The sequence below is a fragment of the Protomyctophum bolini genome (genome assembly GCF_963924005.1).
Source record: "Protomyctophum bolini genome assembly, chromosome: 4".
Classification (NCBI taxonomy): Eukaryota; Metazoa; Chordata; class Actinopteri; order Myctophiformes; family Myctophidae; genus Protomyctophum; species Protomyctophum bolini.
The window spans coordinates 24,752,536-24,777,251 of NC_137865.1; the positions used below are offsets into that span (position 1 = coordinate 24,752,536).

General features: G+C 42.7%; 1 protein-coding gene across 2 annotated transcripts; it reads left to right on the plus strand.

Moving 5' to 3' along the window:
* The first annotated feature begins 1,837 nt into the window (after positions 1 to 1,837).
* Positions 1,838 to 24,371, plus strand: plekhg7 (pleckstrin homology domain containing, family G (with RhoGef domain) member 7). Of its 2 annotated transcripts, none has more exons than XM_080761415.1 (17): positions 1,838 to 1,975; positions 2,951 to 3,865; positions 4,941 to 4,963; positions 8,764 to 8,879; positions 9,177 to 9,217; positions 11,202 to 11,303; positions 12,060 to 12,209; positions 12,433 to 12,528; positions 13,298 to 13,387; positions 15,085 to 15,198; positions 15,726 to 15,900; positions 18,786 to 18,901; positions 19,525 to 19,612; positions 19,709 to 19,788; positions 20,067 to 20,223; positions 22,307 to 22,404; positions 23,564 to 24,371. In XM_080761415.1, exons 2-17 carry the CDS (start codon positions 3,215 to 3,217, stop codon positions 23,672 to 23,674), a joined length of 2,208 nt encoding a protein of 735 aa, XP_080617541.1. In that variant the 5' UTR covers positions 1,838 to 1,975; positions 2,951 to 3,214; the 3' UTR covers positions 23,675 to 24,371. The 2 variants fall into 2 exon arrangements, with proteins under 2 accessions (XP_080617541.1, XP_080617540.1); XM_080761414.1 differs by having other exon boundaries at positions 1,839 to 1,975; positions 3,070 to 3,865.
* Positions 24,372 to 24,716: the final 345 nt, after the last annotated feature.

Here is a 24,716-nt window from a genome sequence, read left to right on the forward strand (position 1 = left end):
CCCAGCACGGATAAGCATGGTGAGCACAGAAAGTTGCAACACGATAACTCATTTATCGACCGTTTCGGACGCGGGAAGGCTCATCGGAACCAGGCCGGCCACCTGGCCATGTTCCTGAGGGTCCGGTTGTTCCCACATGGTAACCGTGTCATTTCTCAACCGTTTCGGACGTGGGAAATCTCGCCGGAACCGGGCCAGCCCCCTGTTCATGCAGGGGGCCTGGATGTTGCCCCCGGGGACCCCCACACACTAGCAAAGCTGGGAAGTGGACTAAGCTCGAGATGCTTGTTTACAGCCACACCCTGCTCATAGAACATTTCATGGTAGGGGTTCAATGCCTTGCTCAATTAAGGGCACTTCAGCGGTGGATTTTAACGTGCCGGTCCGGGGATTCGAACTGGCGACCTTCCGGTGTCAAGACCGCTCCGCAAACCGTTCGGCCACCACTGCCCCCCAACCCCAAAGTTGCACCGCTCACTTCACACAGCTTGTGATATGTGTCTATATGTTTGCTCTTTCTTGCACTCTTTATTTTATCCCTTTGTTTTATTTTCTGTGCTTGCTGTGTTTTTGTTGTTTTAAATGTTACGCTATCTATGCTGCTGCATTGTACGTCTGAAGGAAGCCAAACAAAAATAAGTTTTACTCTTGCTGCCTACTTGTACACAAGATGTAACAATAAAGTAGGCCTACAACCTTATTTATTTATTTATTTCCTTTTCCCCCGCTTTTTTAAATCTTCTGATGATTTGAAAATGGAAGACCCTGATGTAAACAAGTCTCAGTCAGTCAGTTTTCGTATTGACTTGTTTGTCAGTAGAATTGTGGGCCCGTTCTACATAGGCTACACTGTGAATACAATTTACATTGGCACTTGGCAGTATAGTTCAGACATTGCTGCAATTGCCTCGCTCTGTCGGGAGAGGGAGACAACCGAGATAATGTATGAGTATGACAGCAAATACTAGTCTCCAAACGAGATTTAAGAGGGAGAGGAGAGACAGTTAGACATATGAGAATAGTGGCCACTTGTCTTGTTACCAGGCTACATTTCAAATTTCAAAAGAAAGTTTGAAAATTGAAATTCATTATTAATGGAAAAAAGTTTTGAAATGTGACCCATAAAAATGTGTCCGCGTTCCACAAATGGGTCCCTATAAAAGTGAGTTTAGAGTTATTGCAACTTAGCTCTGGTTCTTGCTCCGGGCGGCGGGCTCAGGGGTTGAGTGTCCTTGAGCAAGATACTGAAACTGAACCCCTAATTGCTCCGATGTGCAGCTTGGTGCGGCTGGTGCCTTGCATGGTTTCCTCTGTCATGTGTGTGAATCTATGCGCGCTTGGATAAAGGCGCTATATAAACGCGCCATTTTGGTCCATCGCCTTGATTGATTGATTCACTCATGCAGTATGCAGAATGGGACATTCAATTACTGCATGTGGGCGACACCATTTAAGCATTTCTTGTTTACAACAGGGTCCACACTATTCAATTCATCAGAACATTTATAGACGTACAAATATACACTTCTATAAAAACAAAAAGTAGAAAAGGGACAGTAGCCTAACAGTATGGGGAAAGGGGCGTGTGTGTGTGTGTGTGTGTAAGTGTGTGTGTGTGTGTGTGTGTGTGTGTGTGCGCGCGTGCGCGTGCGTGTGGCAGAGTTAGTGTAATGTATGAGGACCATAGACTGTAAAAAAAATATGGACAAAGCGTTCTCCGATGAGGACCGGTTTAATTTAAATTGGGCTGCGTGCCACCACTGCACTGCCAGGCTCCGCTCAGCTGCTCGGGACCATAGGCTCAGGACCCACGCGCAGTTTGTTACATTTTGGCAAGCGACACCGTCGTACCTCGGACTATAGTCACACTGACGTGACAGAGTCCACTCCAGCCTAGTCGTCGTCGGCTCGTCGCTACAGCACAAAGTGAATGATCCACCACTGGTGAACATGGGGAGCAGCAGACGCGACAGCTGTAAGTAAAAAGGAGGCGATTCCCGATTAATTTGTCACACGTAGGATATATGTTGCGTTTCCTCATTAAAAGTGATATAAATGTTTTACGTGCGAGTTAGCTACTATTATTATTTTTAGATCGTAGTTCACCTTTGGCCACCTCGTGTGTGAGGAGTTCTGTAAGTTTAGTCAGCACGTCTATAACATTAAAACCAATCATTTATTTTCCTTTAATATGTAGATCACTTTGTACACGATACCTCTTCTGTTTGCTGTCAAAACGAGGGTTACAAACATGGTGTCCCGCGGCCGCGGCAGAGACACAGACAGTGAAACTTGAAACAGGTGTACTGGTCGCTGCGGTCCCTTCTCTTTGTTCCCACGCCACACTCTGAATGCTTACCATTGAGGTGACAACAAGCTGTAGGCTATTGGCTACAACATTTGCCCCGATAGACGCTAACAGTGGTGGAAAAGACACTCACATTTCTTACTTAAGTAAAAGTATCAAAACTTAATCAGTATCAATACTCAATAATATAGAAATACTCTAGATCTGTTACAAGAAGTCTGGAATTCGAAATGTACTTAAGTAAAAGTACAAAACATTGGCATCAAAATGTACTAAAAGTAGAAAGTAAATGCAGAATGTCCAATTTCACAAGTTCAAAATGTATAAAGATCTTTTGAAAGTAGCAGATGCTACGCATTGTGAGCTTAGATCTGCTAAATGGCCAAAATGCATTAAGGCTCAAGTGGGTAATGTATGATTTGTAGTAACTAGTAACTAAACATTTAAAAATTATTGTAGTGGAGTAAAGGTACAATATTTGTCTGATTAGGCCTATTGAAAATGTGAAATACTCCAGGAAACTGAGGAAAGTAACTTCAAAATTGTACAAAATTCTATAAAAGTCTATAAAATATGTTACAGAGAGAGACCAATAGTGCTGTCTTCTTCTGTGCTGAAGGAAGCATTGTTTTTGTTTTCCAGATTCACTGACTACTGACCTAGAATAATTATTAGGCTACTTTGATGAGGGTGATTCAAGTTGCCTATACATACACATATACATACATTATACTGGATTAATGCGTCTCCCCCCCGCCCAGGAACTTGAAAGTTGAATGGTGTGAAAACTGGAATTCAACTGGATTATCATCTGACTTCACCTCACTTGGGAGCCAAGAATCAGGATCATTATTTAGACCACAGAATTTCAGATCCTGGCCGGTCTACAATGCCTTTTAGAGCAACATGTCTACTTTGGAGCAGGTTATCCTGAGTGATAAAGACCAAGACGTGGACACTAACTTGGACTGGAGTTACATTATTCGGTTAGAAAATGGTGTTGTCACTGCAGGTGTGGCGAGTGCACAGACACAAACAGACCAGCGGTCCACAGAGCACAAGCAGACTCAGACAAGCAATCCGGTTATAATGCACATAGATCTGGAGCGGACACACTCCAAGCGCAGGCACATGTCCCTGGTGGATGTTGACGGCTTGGTTGCGCCACAATTTGACCGCCAGGCACCGGGCCGCATCTCCACATCTCCGACCTTGAGAAGGATGAGAAGCACCCGACGCCCACAGATGGACTTCCCCCGGGACCCTGTCAAGATGGAGAGCACACAGGAGGAGCCGGGCGCAGGCGACTTGCTGGCCCTCACTGGTCCCTTATCCCCAGCACTCAGGCAAAAGTCTCCGCTTGCAGCAAGCCCCCTGTCTGTGTCCGATGGAGAAATCCAGCATGTGAAACACCATAATTCATCATCAGCCAGACAGAGAAGCAGATCACATAGATCAAAGACTTTTGACAATGGCATAGCTTCCACAAGGCCAGCATCTCTGTGTGTGCTTCAGGGTGTGGCGAAAGATTTTGAGTTTCCCGACAGTGTCGTTCAGGTGAGCTTTTACTAATTGATTCATTGATCAAAATATTTTTTTCAATGCAGCATTATGACAAATAATGCATGTGGCCCAATTCCTCTTTAATCACTTGATTCTTGATTCCCTAGTTGTTACTAACTCAATCCTCTTGCAAATATCACCCAGAAGCTGTCATCCTGTAATTTATCTATCTGAGAGTGTACAAATGTAACCAAATGGACTCATTAAACACTTTTACAGTGTATTAAGCACATTGACACTACTGTCCCTATTGTGTCAAAAACGTACAAAAAAAGGTAAATTCTTTAGAAAAATGGCAAAAATAGCAGATCTTCAACCTCACGACACATCGCGATGCAACGTGCTGTGAGCTTGTAGGGCTTAAGTGGTTAATTGAATTGACAGTACATGTCCCTCTCTTTCTACCTTTACCTCCTGTGGTGGTCATTCACAATGCAAGCTTTTGACAGCAAATGAATCAGCAGTTACATGCACTGACAGCTCTGACCAACCCCACAGTCTAGAGGGCCCTGGGAAGGCTCCTACCAGGGGCCCCTATTCACCACAGTCAGCAGTCACCCAATAATGGAGGGGTCAGTGAGCGATGGAGAAAGATAATGGGGAGACCTATTCATCGGCTAGCAGTATTCAGCCGAGCACATTCTCAATAGAGCACCCCGACATTCTCCTCAGATATCGGCGGCTTTTGAATGCAAGTGACCACTTTAAACACCGATTCAAATTTGAATGTCTTTGAAAGTGATATAGTGGCATATGGCTAGTTGTAGTGGGGCCCATAGCTCTGTATAATGGTTAGTGCACAGTAAGCCTGCGCACGGAAATATCTTACATCCTTTCAGAGCAGAGAGCAATGTAAAAATAGTTTGAGACAACTAGGGCTGACTACTATGACGGAGCCTTTTTATTTTTACGTTTCAGCACACAGTTTTAAAGCGATTGTGTTCATTCTGGACATATAATCACGCACAGCGAAATTGGAGAGCCAATTTAACTCTGAAAGCGTAAAAGCACCCAAGGATCAACACTGTGTGGTCATTCACTAACTGTTCTGTTTTGCTTCATCTTGCAGGAGAACATTCATTGTCCCGAAAGGTATGTGGTCCATCCAAATCAACCTGTGTAGTGTGTACTCTTGACTGAGCTGCAAAACACCAGGCTTACTAGGCCCCCAATTACAACATTGTGACAGAACATATTTGCATTTCACACAGACAGTAAAATTTTACTGGTAACTGATAAGCTCTGGGCATTTGCCATCACAATGGGGAACAAAATTTGTTTGCCATGTAGTTCTGAGCCAGTTCTATTTTGCACAATCAACTGTTTCATAAACATCTCAAATTCATTAACCAAAATGGTGTTTGATCTAAAATGACTAAACTCAGTGCTAAATCCATCCATTTGTAACTCTGAGAGGGTACAAAACTAAATGGACCCGTTGGTACACTCTCAGAGTTGAATTAACTGGACTTTACAGTAAATGCACAGGACTCCTGTGCACTTATGAGTGACGATGATTGGACCTGGAGCCCAGGGAGGCCCATTGTGCATTCTTTGTGTCACGTCTTTGTTAACGGGGCATAAGCTCGCTGGGTGGAGTTATGAGAGTCCCATGGTTATGTGTGGACTAGACCAACCCTCATTAAGACTGTTTTCCCCTAATGCCACCCACACCTCTCCTAATGGGATTCATTCTAGGCTCCTCTCCTCATGGGATAATTAGGCAGCTATTGTCCCTGTAATTACAGCCTGGCACTGTGCCCCTTATAGTCACCAGAAACAACAAGCCAATGGTCAGGACAGTTTAGTTTTTGGGCATCATCATGTGCATGGACAAAGCACCCATTTTTTGTGTGTGCCACTTGTAGCAGAAGGGACTACAGAGAGAGCATTCTGTGGTCACAAAGTAACAGGATGGCATTGTGAGGGTACCAGCAATTAAGCAGCCACCTAGTTTGGGGTGATGCTTGAGTGTTGTCTTACGACCAATACCAGATTTGTTTGGTTCGATCCTGAGTTTGTAGAAACGCAGCCCGCCAATTACCAATGTTTTGACCGATTTATTTTGTGCAAAAAAGCTAATTCTAGTTTTACTTACCAAAAGTGTTTTACTACTAAAACTTGATTTGATATGCATGTGTATACACACATATACTGTATGTATATGTCTAGACAACACCAACTCAGGACTCTTGAATTGCTTCCCTCCACACCCTCCTATCTAATATTCTACAGTGTTGTTAGTGAAGCTGTTGCGCCGCAGTGCTTCTGTGTAGGTGGTGCCTTTGCTGGCTTTGCCGTGGGTTGGTGTGGCTCCCATGGTGTCAGTTTGCTTGCATCTAGTTCCGGGTTCCTGACGCAGTGCCCTGTCAGCCTCATCCTTCTCTCTTTGACTCTGTCTGTGACTTGTGGTAGGTCCCCGACGCTCCCCGTAGACTGTGTAGAGGACCACATTTCTGTTGTGGTCCATCCATGTGACACTTAGCATTCTTGTGTAGACTCCATCCAGGGCCCTTTCTGGTTGTGCTAGTTTGATACTAAAGGTCTATTCATACTAGTCCAGTTAACTTTTCGGTGTGGAGGTGACCTCCGAAACGGTGGTTAGTAAAAACAGAGATGTGTTGTGTGAGCGGAGACCACCACGGCATAACGTCATGTTGTAGTTTTCGGTGGTCACCTCTTCACTGAAAACTGGACTATTAAGCCTCATTAAAACTATTAAGCCTCATTAAAATCACTTCAGACCAGTCTGAAGTGAGTGGTGCTGTACTGCACTTGTGCTGTAGTACCTGTAGGCCTACTGTACAAGCCCTCCTCCCTGGTGTGTGTGTGTGTGTGTGTGTGTGTGTGTGTGTGTGTGTGTGCGAGACGTGCAACAGTGCCATCCAGTGGTGAGGTGTTTCAACTGTCAGACACAGGGACACGCATACATAGGAAGGGACAGACACACATAGCTACGCATGAATGGAGTGGCTGCACCACTCAAAAATAAATGGCAGATTTACAAGGTCATAATACACTGCAACATGACATGTTGTGAGCTTATAGATTTGGTATTAAAAAACCCAAAATATAGATTTTTGAAAAATTACCAATTTATTAGCCAAACCGATATATCAGTCTCTGGCTCTAGTGTCATCAGCCACTTCTCATCCTGCAAGGACCTGCAGCATGCCATTACCTCTTTTGCTGTGGACTCACAGAACCACTTTCGACTGCCTGCATATACATCGATCAGAGAGCTGGATCAGTTTACTTGAGGGAACGCAGCCCGGGAGTGAGAGCAAAGAACAGGCGGTGCATTCAGAGCCCAACAAAAGTCTCCTGGAGGGGGGGAAAACATTACTGGGTTACCACAGTTATCCATGAGACTTACCTAACATTCAGGTGTACACATTGGCCCTCCAGCCATGTGCTATATATGCACTTTGTTTAGTCAATGTAGTGTTGATTTACACAAGGAGAGATCGTGGTTATGCAAGCAAAGCATTATGGATGGTAAATACAGTATTCAGAAAAGCCATTATGCATTAGGCCTCCTCTTATAGAGGAAGCTAACTGAATTTTTGTCTTTTGAGACATATTCACACACCATGGTAGATGCAACATCATAAACCATCATGCTTCCCCTACTGCGTCTGTTCCTGTTAGTTAGTTGTATTGTTATCATAAACACCACATCTTCCTTATGACCCGAGATCACGTCCTCCTAGTAACCGCTGTTATGCAAAGGTAACAACTCTGATCTCATTACAATTGTCATATTGCAATGAATTATTGGAATCACATTTATTTTGTGTCTAGATACTCTGAAGCAGTCTCAGAGCCTTTCAGGTTACCGTTTGCCTCATTTCTGAAGACAGTTGTTGATTCTGGTTCAAGACTGAGTCTATGGTTAACTTGGCATACTATGGCTTGATATTTAAGTATCTGTCATTGTATTATTATAACATCTTTATTCTTGTAAGGACTACAGAACAAATGACCAAATGTTATAAACATTCAATAAATTATAATATATCAAGGGCTGGATAGGCATAATTGATTTAATGATTGGATAACATTCATCAGATGCCATCACATTTTTATTCTGACATTCAGTATGCGGATGTGCATATTTCTGTGAACAGCAATCCCCCCAATAACAACAACACATGGACGTGAAATAATTTGCTGTCTGTCTGAGCTTTGCCCGAGGCTAAAAGGCAGGCCTGTGTTTTTCCGGTCTTGGCAAAGCTTTGGTTACTGACTCCAAAAGGAGGCCAGCGGAATTCTAACCATTACACTGTCAGTCCATCTCTTGCCGTATAGAAGAGAGAAATGTGCTGATCAATTAGTCTCTTATCTTTCTGCACATTACCAAGACACAGGGGGTTGCTGTGGCTGCACCACGCCTCAAGCCAGTACTCCAGTACCTTCATTCTACTTGAGATAACTTTGTCCTTGAGAATGTATGCTATTCAAAAATCAATTTGCTTAAAGTGCAGTTGGTATTTGAACCAGGTATAAGTGTAAGAAGGAACGTTTATATGGCCTGAAGTGCAAGTATTATATTTCTACAGTTTTGACCTTTAAGCTATGGTGGTATACTATCTGAAGGAGTGTGGGAAACCCTACCTTGTGCATGTTTTTAAGACCCGTGTTAAGAAAGCTAAGAGGGAGGGGAAGTGTGGATGGCAGACTGGCGGGATTGGATCTGAAATGAGAGGGAGAACGTATGGTTCCTACAGCCAAGCAACCCAACCACCACACCATTGAAGGGAATCTTCCTCTAATCATTTTTGTTTAAACTGCACATCTTTGACATGATCTTAAGAGGCACCCTGAGGCATTTTCCTTTCTGTTGGCTTGTTTTCATTACTATTCTATCCCCTACATTTCTGTGTTCATAGGCTTCAGGAGAGGAGACGGAGTTCTGTGGTGGTCAGCTTACCAGGATTGGATTCACCAGGGGATCTATTTGTATCCAATGGGGTAGCTGACATGTTGAATGATTCCAACAACTCGGGTACATCATCTGATTTTAAAGTTTCATGATATCTCTAATAATATAATAGCAGTAAATGGCATATATCTATACTGTTCATTCAAAGCCTGCTAATGTGTACGTAATTCAAGTAAATGCCCAAATAACAAACGAAAACTCCTTAAAGTGTCCACCCTTGGCCACAGTTTTAACACCAGCACACTATTTTGTTTGTTTTGGTTTCTAATCCCATCTGTTCTACTGCAGATTTTCTCAGCCGTGCTTTGGCAGATTTGTTGTTTTCTTCTTACCCCATGCCTTGTGTTATAATTTTAACAGATACCAAGAAGTCAAAGTGGCCTTTTTCGAGGCGTAGCACGGTATGCATTTTCTCATTGTTGATATCTTCTGATTGTTTGTAACAAAGGTCTACCTTAGAGTGTCATCATGTTTTGAAATGCTGGTCTGATTGGACAGTACCTTTTTCACTGACCTAATGTTTCAAAGCAGATTGATGGTTGTCTGTTTCACTTCTGTCCCATGCCCTGTAGCTTTGAAACTGTAGTGATGCTCCATGCAATAGTCAATCACACCAGACACAGAATGTCGGCTTCCATAGGGGGTTCCATCAGTACAAAACAGAGTAGCATGGGACAATATTCAGACAGACACACACACACACACACACACACTGAGCATACATTTAGTTAGCTGGGGCGCATACATTGTCTGATATGCTAACAGTCCGACATGCAACAGTCCGACACATGCGTGACTGGTTAAGACTCACCCGTGGCTCCCGACATGCGTGGCCGGTTAAGACTCACCCGTGGCCTCCCTGTGAGGTTAGTGTTTGATGAATTGATGAATTGAATATACCGTACTGTATACATAAAAACATGTTTAAGCAAAAAGGGGTGAGCAATTAGCCATAAACCGATGACCATACAGATGTCGGCTGGCTTAGTGTTTCCACATAATTGCATAAATGTGGTAACCTCATGATAAGGTCTAGGACGGCTGTCGATGAGTCGATCATCGTCGATGACTTCTGGCATTGTCATACACCTTGGTCTACTGTATGTTTGTGCTGTGTGGCTGGTGTTACGACGGTTGTCGGTGATACCATGGTTTTGCATTAACAGAAACTAGCTAGCTAGTTTTACACACAAATATCTGATTGATTGATTTATTAACAGTTTGCAGAATTACAGTACATTTCAAGTACAACTCGATAGAAAAATCTGCATCATCTTTGTGATTTCCTATGACATGAAACTAGTAGAGAACCACGATTACTAGTTGGTTGCTGCAAGAGTGAGGTCTAGCCAACACCAACTCGGGATTCCTGGATCACTGCCCTCCACAAATTTCTATCAGGTTATTGAGCTCTGCAGTGTTGTTAGCCAAGCCGTCGTGCCGCAGCACGTCTACATAGGTGGTATGCTTCTTTTCCCTCCTGGCTTTGCCCTGGGTTGGCTCCCATAGAGTAATTTTACTTGCCTCAAGTTCTGGGTGCCTGACGCAGTGCCCCGCCAGCCTCATCCTTCTCTCTCTGACTTTGTCCATGACCCCTGGTAGTTCCCCATAGAGGTCCACATTTCTGATGCGGTCCGTCCATGTGACACCTAGTGCCATTCGTAGCATTCTTGTGTAAACTCCATCCAGGGCTTTTTCCTGTTGTACTGTGAGGGTCCATGTCTCTGCCCCACAGTAGCTATGAACACTATTGATACTATTCATACTATGAACACACCACTATTACTATATATGTGCAGACCGTTTAATAACTAAAAATCACACTTGTGTGAAGAAGTGCTGGTTATTATCATGCATCATTGTTTTGTAAATGTTTTCTGGAGCAACGGTAGACGAAGGACATAGTTTGGGGGAGATCGGGAGGAGGAGAGAGAGCGCCTATTTCGTGCAATAACCTGGCCAATGCTCAGTACCAAAACCTGAAATCACTCATGTTGAACTGTGGGGAATGGAGGTTGTCTCCTTGCTTTTCTACTGAGAAATGTAGACCTTGTGTTCTGGATAGAAACACAATTGTTTGAGGTATTGCCTGAATCCTGCCCAAGAGGGAATTTCATTTTAGCTCAGTATAGTAGAAACGTTGTCTCTTGTAGAAGACCCGAGTTCAAATCCTGGGTTGGTCAGGATTGCAGCTTAACAATACATACCGGTACTTTTGCATGTTTATGTTTTATTTCAGATAGGTCAGTGTCGAGATTGCAAACGCTAATACTATCAGAAGAAAAAAGAAAATTGCATTAGTTTAGTTTTTGAGTATGTGCTATACTATACCTAACTTTACTATACCTAACTTTACATACGGTATATTTCTTTTCCACTGCACAGACTAAAGGGAAAACACCCACTAGCACGTCATCAGATATTGAAAAATATCTTCCAATGGCACAGATCAGAGACTGGAGAGAGACACACTTTCAGAAGTATAAGGTAATAAGTATTGCCAACTGAAAATATTATTGTCCATGCTGTTGACTTTGTAAATCATGGTAGATAAACATAATTTCATGAATAACACATGGATATTTCACTTTTTTAAACACATTGAATTGGTTTTGTAAAGAAACCGCAGTAACAAATATGTCCTGAAATGGATATTCATATGTGTTGGGTCATTTTAACGTCTACTAAGGCTTTTGAGTTTCACCCCAGACAGTAACGTAGGCTTGATATCACTGCCTCCTCACGTATTAGAAGGCCAATATCAGCGACCAGAACCAAGGACGCGTTTTTTTGATGGATCTATCATGATTAAAATGGAGTTTTAAGTTACAATCCATGCATTTGTATACTGGAAGTGTAGGGGTCTGATAACATTTATATCAATTGTCTAAAGTACTGCATCAAGCAACTTAAAACTCTCTGGGTGCTCACAAAAGCCTTAGTAGATGTTAAAATGACCCCAAAGTGAAATATATCCCTTTAACATTGCCTGATTGAACCACTTAAACACTAGGCTAGCGTCCCTATTCTGGGTGCACAACACCCAGCAAAAATGGCAGATCTACAGGCTCACAACACTCACACGTTTGCAATGTGTTGAGATTATTTTTGAGGGGAAAAAAGGATCATACTTAGTATAGTGCCCTGGGGGACAAGTATTCTTATTTCTTTCTGCTTCATTTGTCCTTTATGTGGTTTGTTTGTGTTCCCCGCCCATCCATTGATCTGTTTGTCTGTCTCTAGGACTGGACACTGGCTGACTTCCTGCGAGACCAGTCCTCCCAGTATGAGACGGACTCTGAACCCCAGGACTACAAGAGACAGGAGGCTGTGTGGGAACTGTTAACCAGCGAGTGTGTTTACTTCCTGGATCAGTTGATGGTTCTCAAGGAGGTGACTGACTCTTAACTAAAGCTGCCACGCACACGCACGCACGCACGCACACACGGAGACAGACAATGACAGATAGACAGAACTGCAACCCAACACCTGCCTTGTGTTGTTTGTTAGATAAAAGGTACCGCTAAAAGTGTATTTTTGTTTTGTTTCCACCACTTGACAATTTAAAGTAATATTTAAATGGAAGTGCAATGCATTATTCCTTTGGGGCTTTCAGGTGTTTCTGGCTACACTGACTAACCTGCGGATGAGAAACTGTCTTACGGATGTGGACTCCTGGAGGCTGTTTGCTAATCTCAACGAGCTCTGTCTGGTGAGACCTGACGCAAATGCAGAAACTGTCCACTGAGAGAAGACAAAATAAAAGGCTACATGGCTTGAGTCTGTAGAGCCTAGTAAAGATCAAGATTCACAACAAAACAAATCTGAAAATGTATAATTCGACTGTGTCCCGTGCAGAAAAAAAAAAAAAAAAACGTTGGACCAAATTGTTGGACACATCCTTAGAGGTGTAGTTACAAAAATACATTTAGTTTTGGAAACCTTGAGCAGCAACAATAATACATACATTAACAGCAGAAATGACAGTATAACACTACTTCATAACTTAATATTGTAATTAAATGTCACTATCATACTTCATAACTTAATATTGTAATTAAATGTCACTATCATACTTCATAACTTAACCCATTTAGGCCTGACGTCGAAAGAATATATATATTCAAAGATTTGTGCCGCATTTTCACGATTTTTCAAAAATAGCAGACCTACAAGCTCGTAGGCGCTATGAGCTTGTAGATATGCTATTTTTCAATAGCTAAATTACAACATAATGTTTAAAACACCAAAAGGGGTTCCCGCCCAAAATGGGTTGTCACTATTAAATGTCACTATCATATAACAACTATGTCTTGGGTTCATGTCGAAGTGAACAGATATCTTTTATCATGTCTCCTTGTAATGTGGACTCTGTTCCTCACTGTCATGTACAGTAATCATTACACTGCAACTAACCTGACAACAGGGTAAGTGTGTTAAAGAGCCGGTGTTGATGTCACACTTGTTGTGTTCTGTTACAGGTGAGCTTTGGCTTCCTGAACAACCTCCTACATGTCATTAAAGGCACTTTGGAGGGTGGCGGGCCCACCTTGTTGGAGCAGCTGAGCAAGGCATGTTATAGCTTCACGCGCACACACACAAACACACCCACGTGCGCGCATGCATGCGTTTGCATTACTACACAGTTTTGCTGTTTTTAACCCCAACCCTAAAGCAGAAAATAGCTGATCGCCTATTCCCAGCACAGGCATGCAATTAAGTAGGTGTAAATCAGGTATTATTCTAACCCCAATTTGTAAACCTAGCCTCTTAACACCTAATCCTAACTCCAACCTGAATCTTTTCCTATTTACTCCCTAAATTTATTTTAGCCATAAAACGACCATTTCTCTTGTGGAGAACCAGGAAAATGCTCCTCACAATGTATATTTCTCAAATTCCACTATAATTGTGGATATTAAGTGTATAATAATACACACATCAGTTGACCGAAACATACTTTCATAAATTGCTCTGTAAGTGAACACAGTGTGTGTGGGATTAGGCCTACTCCTTTTTTAAACTGATCTACCTCATGTAAGTAATATGCATATATATATATTTTTTATTCGTTGATCGGAGTCCCCCATGGAACAATTGTGGGCCCCCCTCCTTTTTCCTTCAACACCAAATCTCTTCACCAAAAATAGCCAATCCAATGGGCTACTTTAGCCAAATGTTTGCCCCCAGAATAGGGACGGTAGGGTTCATTGATAGATTTTTTTCCCTTCACATTATGTAGAATGGGTAGCCTACATTACAAACGAAAGCACAAGTCAATACAAAAACTGCTACTTTGAGGATGAAACCTAAAAGCACTAACTTGTTTACATCAGGGTCCTCCATTTTCAATTCATTGGCCTCTTCTGCACCATACTCATTGCTGTTCGCACTTGTTTACGGCAAGGACTGTCTAAAGAGGACGAGACGCGAAGACTGTACGGGCGACGCCATGTTGCTCCATGGAAGGAAAGAAACGTGCGCTGTGCGCAGTTGAGACCAGGAAGTTGGACATGACCAAATTTGTGCATGTACAACTTCCTGGTCTCAACTGCGCATGTTTCTTTAGACAGTCCTTGGTTTACGGCTCAGAAGAAATGGCTCGTCTCCTAATCTAGGGAGCTCTCCATGGTTTTGACCAGATGCGCATACTTCTATCTTCATTTCTGATTTCAACGTGCCTCTCGTTTAGAATATTAATGCTTCTAGAGAGACTATCGTAATCATCGCGAGGTAAGCAACATTATGCATCCTGGTTTTGTACGGAAGGGGGGGGGGCTTTCAGAGTAAATTCTGCCATATCTGCCCGGCACCCAGAGCTTCTATTTTGAAAGAATCCGGCGCTCATTGTGTTAGAGAAACTTCACCCTTTTTGCAAAGAAATATATGTTAATGACGTTTAGAAGATTTAGAACACTTTCCTGGGGGTCTTTATGTGTGCAACATGTGGTTTTAGATATTTTAGCTGTGAGCCCAGTGTCTCTGATGTCATGGACACTGGGCTCACTTACTTCCTGGACTACATCAAGGGAGATTAGAGAAGGAAGTGACATGGTCACGTGACTGCGCCATGATACTTTCATGGGAGCCAAATCTCGCACCAGAAGTTACATGAATACAAAGCAGTAAATGGAGCAAGCTTGACCAGCTCATAACAAACATTATTTATGAACCATTAACCAGTAACATATTTTTTAGCAAAAACTGAAGTTTCCCTTTAAATGTTGTTACCTGGCATGCATTAAGTATTGTTCTTCTCTGCCTGCAGGCTTTCCACGAGAGCGTATGCTACTGTCTGCAGAAGTACTGCCTCAACTACTCCGCAGCTCTGGTTTATCTGGACAGCCTCAAACCCAGAGAGGACTTTGGCTCTTATGTGAAGGTACACGGCAACGACTCCCCTTGCACAGGTTCTTTTGCGTCAGTAAATAAGAAGGCCTGCGGTGCACCTTGACAACCACGCAGGCAGTGCAGCGCGGGGGCCAAGAATGAAGACAGAACACACATGCGACGCTGCTCCGTAAACAACCATGACCTGTTCACGGTCACAGAGGCTCACCAGGGTTGGAATGTGACAAGTTGTCTCTCTGCATTGTGTAACTTTCTCTCTCAACCCAGTTCCTCACTCCATTGTTGTTGTTTTTTTTTTCTTCTTTGTTCCTGGAGATCATTTTTCTGTTCCACATTCCCCTTCCTCTACTTCCACTTCCCCTCCCCCTTCTCTCCATCGTGTCTTAACAAGCGCTCCCTTTCACCCCCACCGCCCTGACCTTTTTTTCTTCTCTTCTCCCTCTCTCTCCCTGACCCTGCTCTCCTTTAACCTCTCCCCTCTCTTTCTCTCTCTCTCTCTCTGTGGGTTTTTCCCTCTGTCTCTCTATTAACCCCCCCCCCCCCTCTTCGCTCTCTCAGTGGTGTGAAAGGAACGAGCAGTGTCGGAGGCTGCAGCTGCGTGACCTGTTGGTGGCGCCGTTGCAAAGGCTGACTCGCTACCCGCTCCTGCTGAGGAACATTGGGAAGAGGTGCAGGACGGAGGAAGAGACCAGTGGTCTGCAGGTCATAGCGGAGCAGGTGGACACGTCCATATGTGAGCATCATATTATTATTATTATTACTCTTCTGCATCACTGAATATCAGGAATCCTCAAAATTCCTCAAAAAAGTTAATCTTTAGTAGAACCTTGCAAGTCCAAAGCCTGGACTTGCAAGATGCAAAGACCTTTATGAACTCTAATTTTATCTTGTCTTACAACCGCTTCGCTCGTTGGAAATAACAGAAAATGTGTTATTTTAACCTGGATGTGAATGTTCACGTCTCCATCCATATCGCCATATTGCAACTAGAGTGCACAGCCTCATGATTCTGTTAATGTTTTAACGTTCCTTGACACTTTCTTGGCATGAGAATGAAGAACAGCGTAGTGTTGTTAATGATGAGGCATTAACAACACTACACTGTTCTTCAGTATAATACAGGTATATTGTTGCTCAGCCCGTTCTGATACCGGAGTAATAACATTGTTGCTCAGCTCGTTCTATGACTCTTGCAACACACACCTTCACAAGTGGAACTCTCCTTCACGTTTCAAGTGGTAAAAGGGATATTAAATGGATATTTCACTTTCAAATAAACATAATTATATGAACAATCAAGCTATACCTGGTGGCGCTATAACAGGCTATTCTGGAAGATTTGGGGCAGAGGTTCATTGTGGGGGTGTGTGTGTTTAGCTGGTAACGTACGGAGACTACAGACACACACAGAGATGGAGTGCAAAACATACTCTCTCCCCATGCCTTTGGCATGGTGGAGACAAAAATGTTTATTTTATTTGAAAGTGAAATATCCCTTTAATAGCATTTGCTTTCATCAGGACCTGTGGATTACATGATGGTTAGTGATATGGTTGTTAGGTTTTGGTTTAACACAACATTGGAGCTTATCTTGTGATCGGAGGCCATTATATAAAAGATTCACTAAGTAAACATGAGCAAAGAGATACCAATTCATGTCTTTTAGAGCTTGCTGTCCAAACAGATTGGACATGCTTTGGCCTGAAGCCAAATGGCCATTCACGGCATGTCTGTGCCTGTAGAGACACGGAGTGGTGGTTTACTCTGTAACTAGATTGTCAGGGTTTGAGAAATAGCCGCTTAGAGACGCCTCAACGCGATTTGTCTCATGTTATTTCAAATAAACCAACCAGTTTGGCTTCACCTTTCTGATAAACGTGTGTTCCCATAACCATTACATGGGTGTGACACTGAACACGCAACAAGAACGCTCCAACAGGGAGTTGGTGTGTCAGGGGAATATTATTGTGACTCTGGCTTCAATGAACAGGCCAATGTCCTGTGGGCGTGGGGGAAATATTTACTGGAAAAGGTGTGTGGTTTAATCTCTCACGCCACGGTACCATCACGCCCATGCCCACACAGACACACACACAGACACAGACTGTAGTTATAAAAAAAAAATCACACCCGTGTGAACTGAGTGGTGCAATTCCCCCCCCCCCCTCTCTCTCTCATTAGCAGGCAACAGAGCATGCACTATCACTCTGTTTCTGGCGCCCCCTACTGGTACTAATAAGTCATATACTCGTGCTCATGACCAATGCCACATAGGCGGACACGGACATTGTTGGTTGTAGGAGTGGTTGCACCACTCCAAAACGTGTTGAGATGTAATGCTAGAATAGAGCTCTGCTAACCATGCTATGAGAGTATCATGCCAAATGTATCATGCCACGTTGTCCGTATTAATGTGAACGGATTATGTGACGACAGTAACTGGGTTAGTCCATTTAAATGTAGTAGGTCTCCAGGCTGAATACCAAACATACAACCTAAGGAACACACTGTGCTGTGCTGGGCTGGGAGCTTAAGCTGACAAATCGGTATTGTCTTCTTTGGTAATAATTAATCGCATTATAAAGCATTGTATTATGATTATGTACAATCACAGTATCACACCTTTTGGCATGTATCTCGGTGCATTATAATTTATAATTGTCATAGTTGTACCAGTAAGACGCCTGAGCGACCTCGCCTTAAAGGGCGTGGTTGCATGCACGCATCTGCGTGGGTGACAGCAGACTGCTGGGCGAGCACTGGCGCTTTGGCATGGGGGGGTCAGATCAACATATGGAATGAATTATGTACTGGCCATATATGGAGCGTGTCTTGAGTGTACAGGGTTTGATGAGGTCAGATCAACATATGGAATGTCAGAACAGGTCAGCTCCATATTTGGAGATCTAAGGGTGGCAGCGGGGGCAGTGTCTTGAGTGTACAGGGTTTGATGAGAGCTCAGGTAGGGCCGGGCCTTATTTTTCGGGCCTGTTAGTTTTTGCCGTGGCTGCATTAATAACTTTGGTCAACACTTGCCATATCATGATTTTACAATGTAAAAAATCCCAGATATCTAGTCTCATAACGGTATGTAATAATGATATATTGAATTTGTCTAGCCCTATTATAATACATAAAAGACATGGGCTTCATATAAAGTATTACAATGTATTTTAAATGACTTCTTGAGAGAGACATTCTTCTTTTTCAGACATTTGCTTTGCTATTCTAACTGTTCATTTGTCTATAAAATAAACCTACAGCAAAAAAAGTTTAATTTAACTGCGCAGAAAGGTCCAGTGTTTTTAGGAAAATAGCATTAGTCTGCAAGGAGTCCATAACAATGTTTTTCCACTCTCTCACTCTGTGTCCAGGCGATTTAGAAGGACCATAAGTCCATAACAATGTTTTTCCACTATCTCACTCTGTGTCCAGGCGATTTAGAAGGACCATAAGTCCATAACAATGTTTTTCCACTATCTCACTCTGTGTCCAGGCGATTTAGAAGGACCATAAGTCCATAACAATGTTTTTCCACTATCTCACTCTGTGTCCAGGCGATTTAGAAGGACCATAAGTCCATAACAATGTTTTTCCACTATCTCACTCTGTGTCCAGGCGATTTAGAAGGGAAGGTCAAATGGCTGGATAACTACCAGAAGGTGAAACAACTAAGGGATGCCTTGGTGTGGCTGCCTGTGTGGGAGAGAGACAAGCGTGCCTTCGTTCCCGAGGTCTGTAAAACACTACAACATACATTTTAAATATTTAATATCATATTGTTTATGTCCCTCAAACTTATTTCTAATGGTGTGAGTCTAAATGTCCTGATGTGGTGGGGGTGCTGTGTATGCAAATGAATTTCTCCACCACACACTCATCCCAGCTACTCCCCTCTCCAAAGATGAAATGCAAATTTTGAACTGAAGAGGGGGAGGAAGGATTATACAAACTAGGAAGATACCTATTCGGTATTTTAGTCTGAGGTCATTTTGTAGTCCTACGCTACATAAAAACCCAAATATGATGAGAATTGTTCAAAATTGGGTAAAAAAAAGTGGGAAAAGTTAAAATCCATGGTGAAGGACCTTTAAACCTGGCATCCATGTTTTCGGAATGTCATTATAGGCGATTATTTATTTTAATCAGGGTTGATTGAGGAAGAAAGTCATGCCAACTGATAACAGCATTTCAGAAAAGAGTTTATTTCCTGGTAGGGTTACTATGCTACAAGTTATCGCATATTATTTGGTAAATTAGGCCTGGTATCAGGGGGTTTATAATTCATATCAATTTATTGGTCTTGTAAATACAAGAAATAAAAAAGATGTATGCTTTATGCCCCCTTCCCCCCCAGAATTTGAAACACCTCCTGAAAGCTGTCACTTTGGAAAACCTCATCTCTCATCGAAGCCTATTGCATGATGGAAAACTGGTGCTCACAGGTGAAACTTATTTAATAGAAATAGCTCTGTATATTATGTGAACATTCTTGTTGATCGGAGCATGCTGAATATCCATGTTTTTCCATTTAATACCAGAAAATGCAAAGCTGATCGACGTGTACGTGTTCCTGTTCGATGAATTCCTCCTGATCACAAAGATGAAGAGAAACAAAAAGGTACTTTTTTGGGAATGTGAACTTGCGTGTAAAATCTTCTTAAGTCGTTATAGGAACCAAATAGACGGTTCTGTAACTCAGAGTGTGAAAACGTTACCAGAAGGACATTTACGGGCTTGTATCTCTCAGAGTTTACCTTAAGGATGTTACTGCATATTGTTCCATCAGCAGGTTGTCCTAGATCAAGTCCTTCTATATGTTCTCACTATTGAACATCCTTTGTCCACATCTACCATGTTTCCTCACTATTGAACATCCTTTGTCCACATCTACTGCAGAAGTCTGTTGGACCTCCAGAACAGAGTCCTATGCGACCGCCACAAAACCTGGAGCTGGATCAGCTGCTGAAGGACGGCAGCACCTTCACAGTTCTGGACCAGCCCATATCACTGGACCGGCTGCAGCTCAAGAATGTGGACCAGCTCAACGCGTCAGGTATAGTTGCCATAATCTCCATCTGTTATTGTTTGGATGACATTATTTCTCTCACTGCCTCACCTGACACGCCACCTTTCTTATTTCCTGTCAAGACAACAGTCGTGCAGTTTGCACCGTTCTAATGCGGCACCTGTGTCCTTGCGTCTCTTTAGGGGCTTAAAGTACCTTTACCAAGCAATATGGATACTGACCACCATCTGCAAATAGACGGTCAATGACGCATGACATGCACACATTTTAACACCCCCAACATTGATTAATTACGTCAATAGCCATAAGGGGGTTAACACGGCAACACGCCCAACATTGATTAATTACGTCAATAGCCATAAGGTGGTTAACACCCCCAACATTACGTCAATAGCCATAAGGTGGTTAACACCCCCAACATTACGTCAATAGCCATAAGGTGGTTAACACCCCCAACATTACGTCAATAGCCATAAGGTGGTTAACACCCCCAACATTACGTCAATAGCCATAAGGGGGTTAACACCCCCAACATTACGTCAATAGCCATAAGGTGGTTAACACCCCCAACATTACGTCAATAGCCATAAGGGGGTTAACACCCCCAACATTGCCGCTGCTGCTTGCACGGAGGCAGAAGCAGCAATAAACCATAAATAATGTATGTCTTACCTATATTTGGGAGAAAGTGCCTTCCCTTTCCCCATTTCTTTTTATTTATCCAACCTGGCAATAGTTTATTAAATTAATTTGCAATGCGCTCTCCGGCTCAAATGTGAACAGATGTTAACAGGTTCCTGTGTCACGCAGTACCTGTTACAAAGGTTCCTTCCTACTACATAAGCAACAGACAGCCATATTACTCAAAACAAACAAACACCTTTTTCAACATCTATTTTTTTCCCCAAAGTTGGATTTCGATGTATTTCACAGCTTCTGTTCTGAATGTTCTAACACAGTGCAGTTCAGCCTGTCAATCACTGGGACAGAGCACATGCAGCAGCACATCAAAGGCAGAGCCACAGCTTCAAAGGGCTGGTTAATGAATGGCTGACAACAGTCGATGCCTGGTTACCGGAAAAAACGACAGTTAAAAAAAACAAAAAACACTTCTGTCCTTGACAATAACCAATCCGACAGTCTGCATTCTGTACATACAGAACAAAATTAATGATAAAAATAATTACATTTAAATAAAACGAGACTGTCGACTTCGCCCGGTGGGTGTCAACGACAATAATGATATGCACACGGCTGCCATCTTGCCAGCAAGGTGCTACCTAGGTGCAACTTCCCATAGACAGCCCATTCATCCAAACAGAAAAGTCCTATTTAATTTGATTTAATAACGTCAAACTCACCAACATTGCAGATAGTAAGACGATAATTCAGCTGCAAAGTGTTTGTTTCATAAAAATCAACCGTAGACATGTCATGAGCTACTTCCTGTCAGAGTTTGGAAGCACTCGTTATCAGTAAAGCAACCTCCTGCTGCCTGTACAGGTGGTACACATGGGCTGTTGAGTGATGGTCAACGAGCACTTAGAAAAAAGAGACTCAGGTTGGGGGTGTAGTGTTTTGGCTGCTGACAACTGTCATGCTCTGCTCTTGGTCGGTTGGCCGCTACAACTCCTTTTTGACCCCCTGTGGGTTCCTAGAGAGAGGGATGGTATGAGAATAGAAAACTAGAGGTGGTGCGGGGGAGGTTGTGAAGTTTCTGTGTGATTGTGCTATTTATCTAGCTTAATTTATCTTAAGACAACAGAGTAGATGAATATTTGATCTTTTGTTTCATGTTGGTCTTTCTGTAAATGTTTATTTGGTATAGATTTTGAACTGAACATTGTTTTATTCAACCACTTAAGCGGAAGCCCTATTCAAAAATATCTAAACTAGCCGATCTACAAGGTCATGCCACATCACAACTTTTTGCGGCGTGTGAACTATATCGGCAACAATTTCAAGTGGTTAAAATGGGACATATCGGCTGCGTAATTGCAGATACCGAAAAAGCCAAATAATGGTCGATATATTGGCCCATCTGATATCGGTCTGGCCCTATTACAGGGGTGGTGTTTAGAACTAATGTTATTGAACCCTTCCTTTTCAGCATCGGGCCTGCCTCACTCTTTCATAATCATGCACCAGAACCGCTACCAGCAGTGCATAGGTGCATTCATCCTACAAGCTCCGTCCGAGTCTGTCAAGGTAAGCTGTCTCTCTTAAACCAGGAATGTGTGCGTTTGTCAAGGTCCATGATATGTTTCATAAGATATACCAGCATTTCACATGAATGCAGCTGCAGGACTACGTTGGCACTGATGAATTTCTGTTGGCAAGATCGCATGCCTAGCAGTCTTCTCATGGGAATCAGAAATTATTATACCTTATGTAATATGTGGATCATTTAAAAACCTTTCCCATCTGAACAGCAACCACATGGAGTTAAGATAATGTGCAGCTGTCTGTTAACTTGAAGTGGATCAGTCATGTGGAAGTTCATTGGTAGCCTTGGGTGTTACAAAAATCTTCAGTAGGCGAGATAATAATCCTGAGATAGTTCTTCCAATGTCATGTCACACCTGGGCAGCGTACAAATTACTACGATGTTTTAGATAATTAAGCAAAATGACACACACTTCATAACAATAACCTTACTGTACATGCCAACTTGCCTTTTGTTCTTTTTGGAAATCATTCCCTGGAATTTATACATGCCTATATACAGGGGTATATGTACAGGGGTATATATTTTTTAAGATATTTTGGGGCTTTTTATGCCTTTGATAAGACAGTGGAGAGAGAGAGAGGGAGTGACACACCACCAATAATATTAACGCTCTTTGGTACTCACCTCTGGGTCGTTTTAAGGCTATGGCAATTTATAACATCTTTGCCCCAGCCAGGCATTAGACAAATTGTTAGGCATTACAATTATGCAAGGTATAAAACATCCAGTATTCCTTTAGTAATGTGTTCATCACTCAAGCCGTTGGCCCATTAGCCTGGAACACACCTATGCTTTCTATGGCATAGGCGGCAGGATCCGCTGGGAGAAACTGTGCGCAGTTGGACATGAGACTAATTAATTAGAGTGACAAAGAGAGAGAGGAGTGTGTGTGTGTGTGTGTGTGTGTACGGACTGGTGTGTGCGTCAATTTAACAAAGGTGCAGACGATCAGAAATCAGCAGAGAGTGATCGACGTTTACGCTACTCTATGCCAAATTGAAGTGGACTCAGACTTTTTTTTCCTCCCTGGAAATAAAAACGTCTGGGTTTCCGAGGCTATTGGCCCATTGACATGCAAAAACCATTAGATTGCACACTGTTCACACACCCCCTTGTTGTGTTTTGTGTTTTATACAGAAAGTGTGGATGTCAAAGATAGAGGGTGCTGTGACAGCACTGCTGAAGCTGGACTCCCAGCAGTCACGAGTCAAGAGCGCCTCACTGTGGCTGGAGTCTTTACAGATATGATTCCTCTGACCCTGGCCTGCAGTACATCATAAACTGTAGTAGTGCTAAAGGATCTACTGTCAACATGCACTGCAAAGCCTGGTTCATGCTTCTTGACGGAGTGGGAGGCGCAGACCGTTTAATAGTAATTGCAAGAGTGGTTCAAAGAACAGAGTGGACCTGATCACCATAGCTATTGTTCTCAAAGGTTCTTTGCTGTTATTTCTGAAGCCAAACCTGCCAACTCAGTCAGTGCACCATGTAGTTACAAAATATTGAAGGTGTGTGGCTACACTTTCATGGCATGGCATGCGGTTGCACGGCACCGCATGCCGCATTAGGGGCGGCAGAGGCTGAGGAGGTAGAGCGGCAGCCTGGGAACTGGAAGGTCTCCGATTCGATCCCCAGCTCATCCAGGCTTTGTATTGAAGTGTCACTGAGCAAGACACGGAACTCCCCGAGCACCCCTTTGGCTACACACTGCTCCTTATAGTTAGGATGGGTCAAATGCAGTGAAGTAATTATTACCTCACAGGGATCAATACTTGTATTTACCCTGTATACCGCACAGACTGCATGCAGCATGTATCAGGCTTAAAGGATCCCTAAGGTCTTGTAAATTTCTGTGCCCATATAGGATAATTTTGTAAAATAAATGCCGTGACTGGGAAGGGCATTGCTGTGATAGGACAATAAATCTCTGAAAGTGTAGTAATAATTTGTATCACTGAGTTCCATGTGGTTTGTACTGCAGCCAATGCATTTTAATTTGCCATGACTTTTTCATGAAACCATTTCGATAAATAATTATCTAGAGGAAATATAAACACTTGAAGTTTTATTTACTTTGTCAACATGGAAAATCTTGAGAAAAAAAAAAAGCTTGGTACATCTTCACATAAATTAAATACATTTTCCTTTTTATAATGAGTCAGTCATGGAGACTGTGATACACACAGTAAAATGTTAATGTATCCATTGTAAAGGGCCGATCTCACTGAGCACTTAGCCGGATGGCCAGCCATCCTAAATTTGAGAGGACCTGTGATGTCATGACATACTT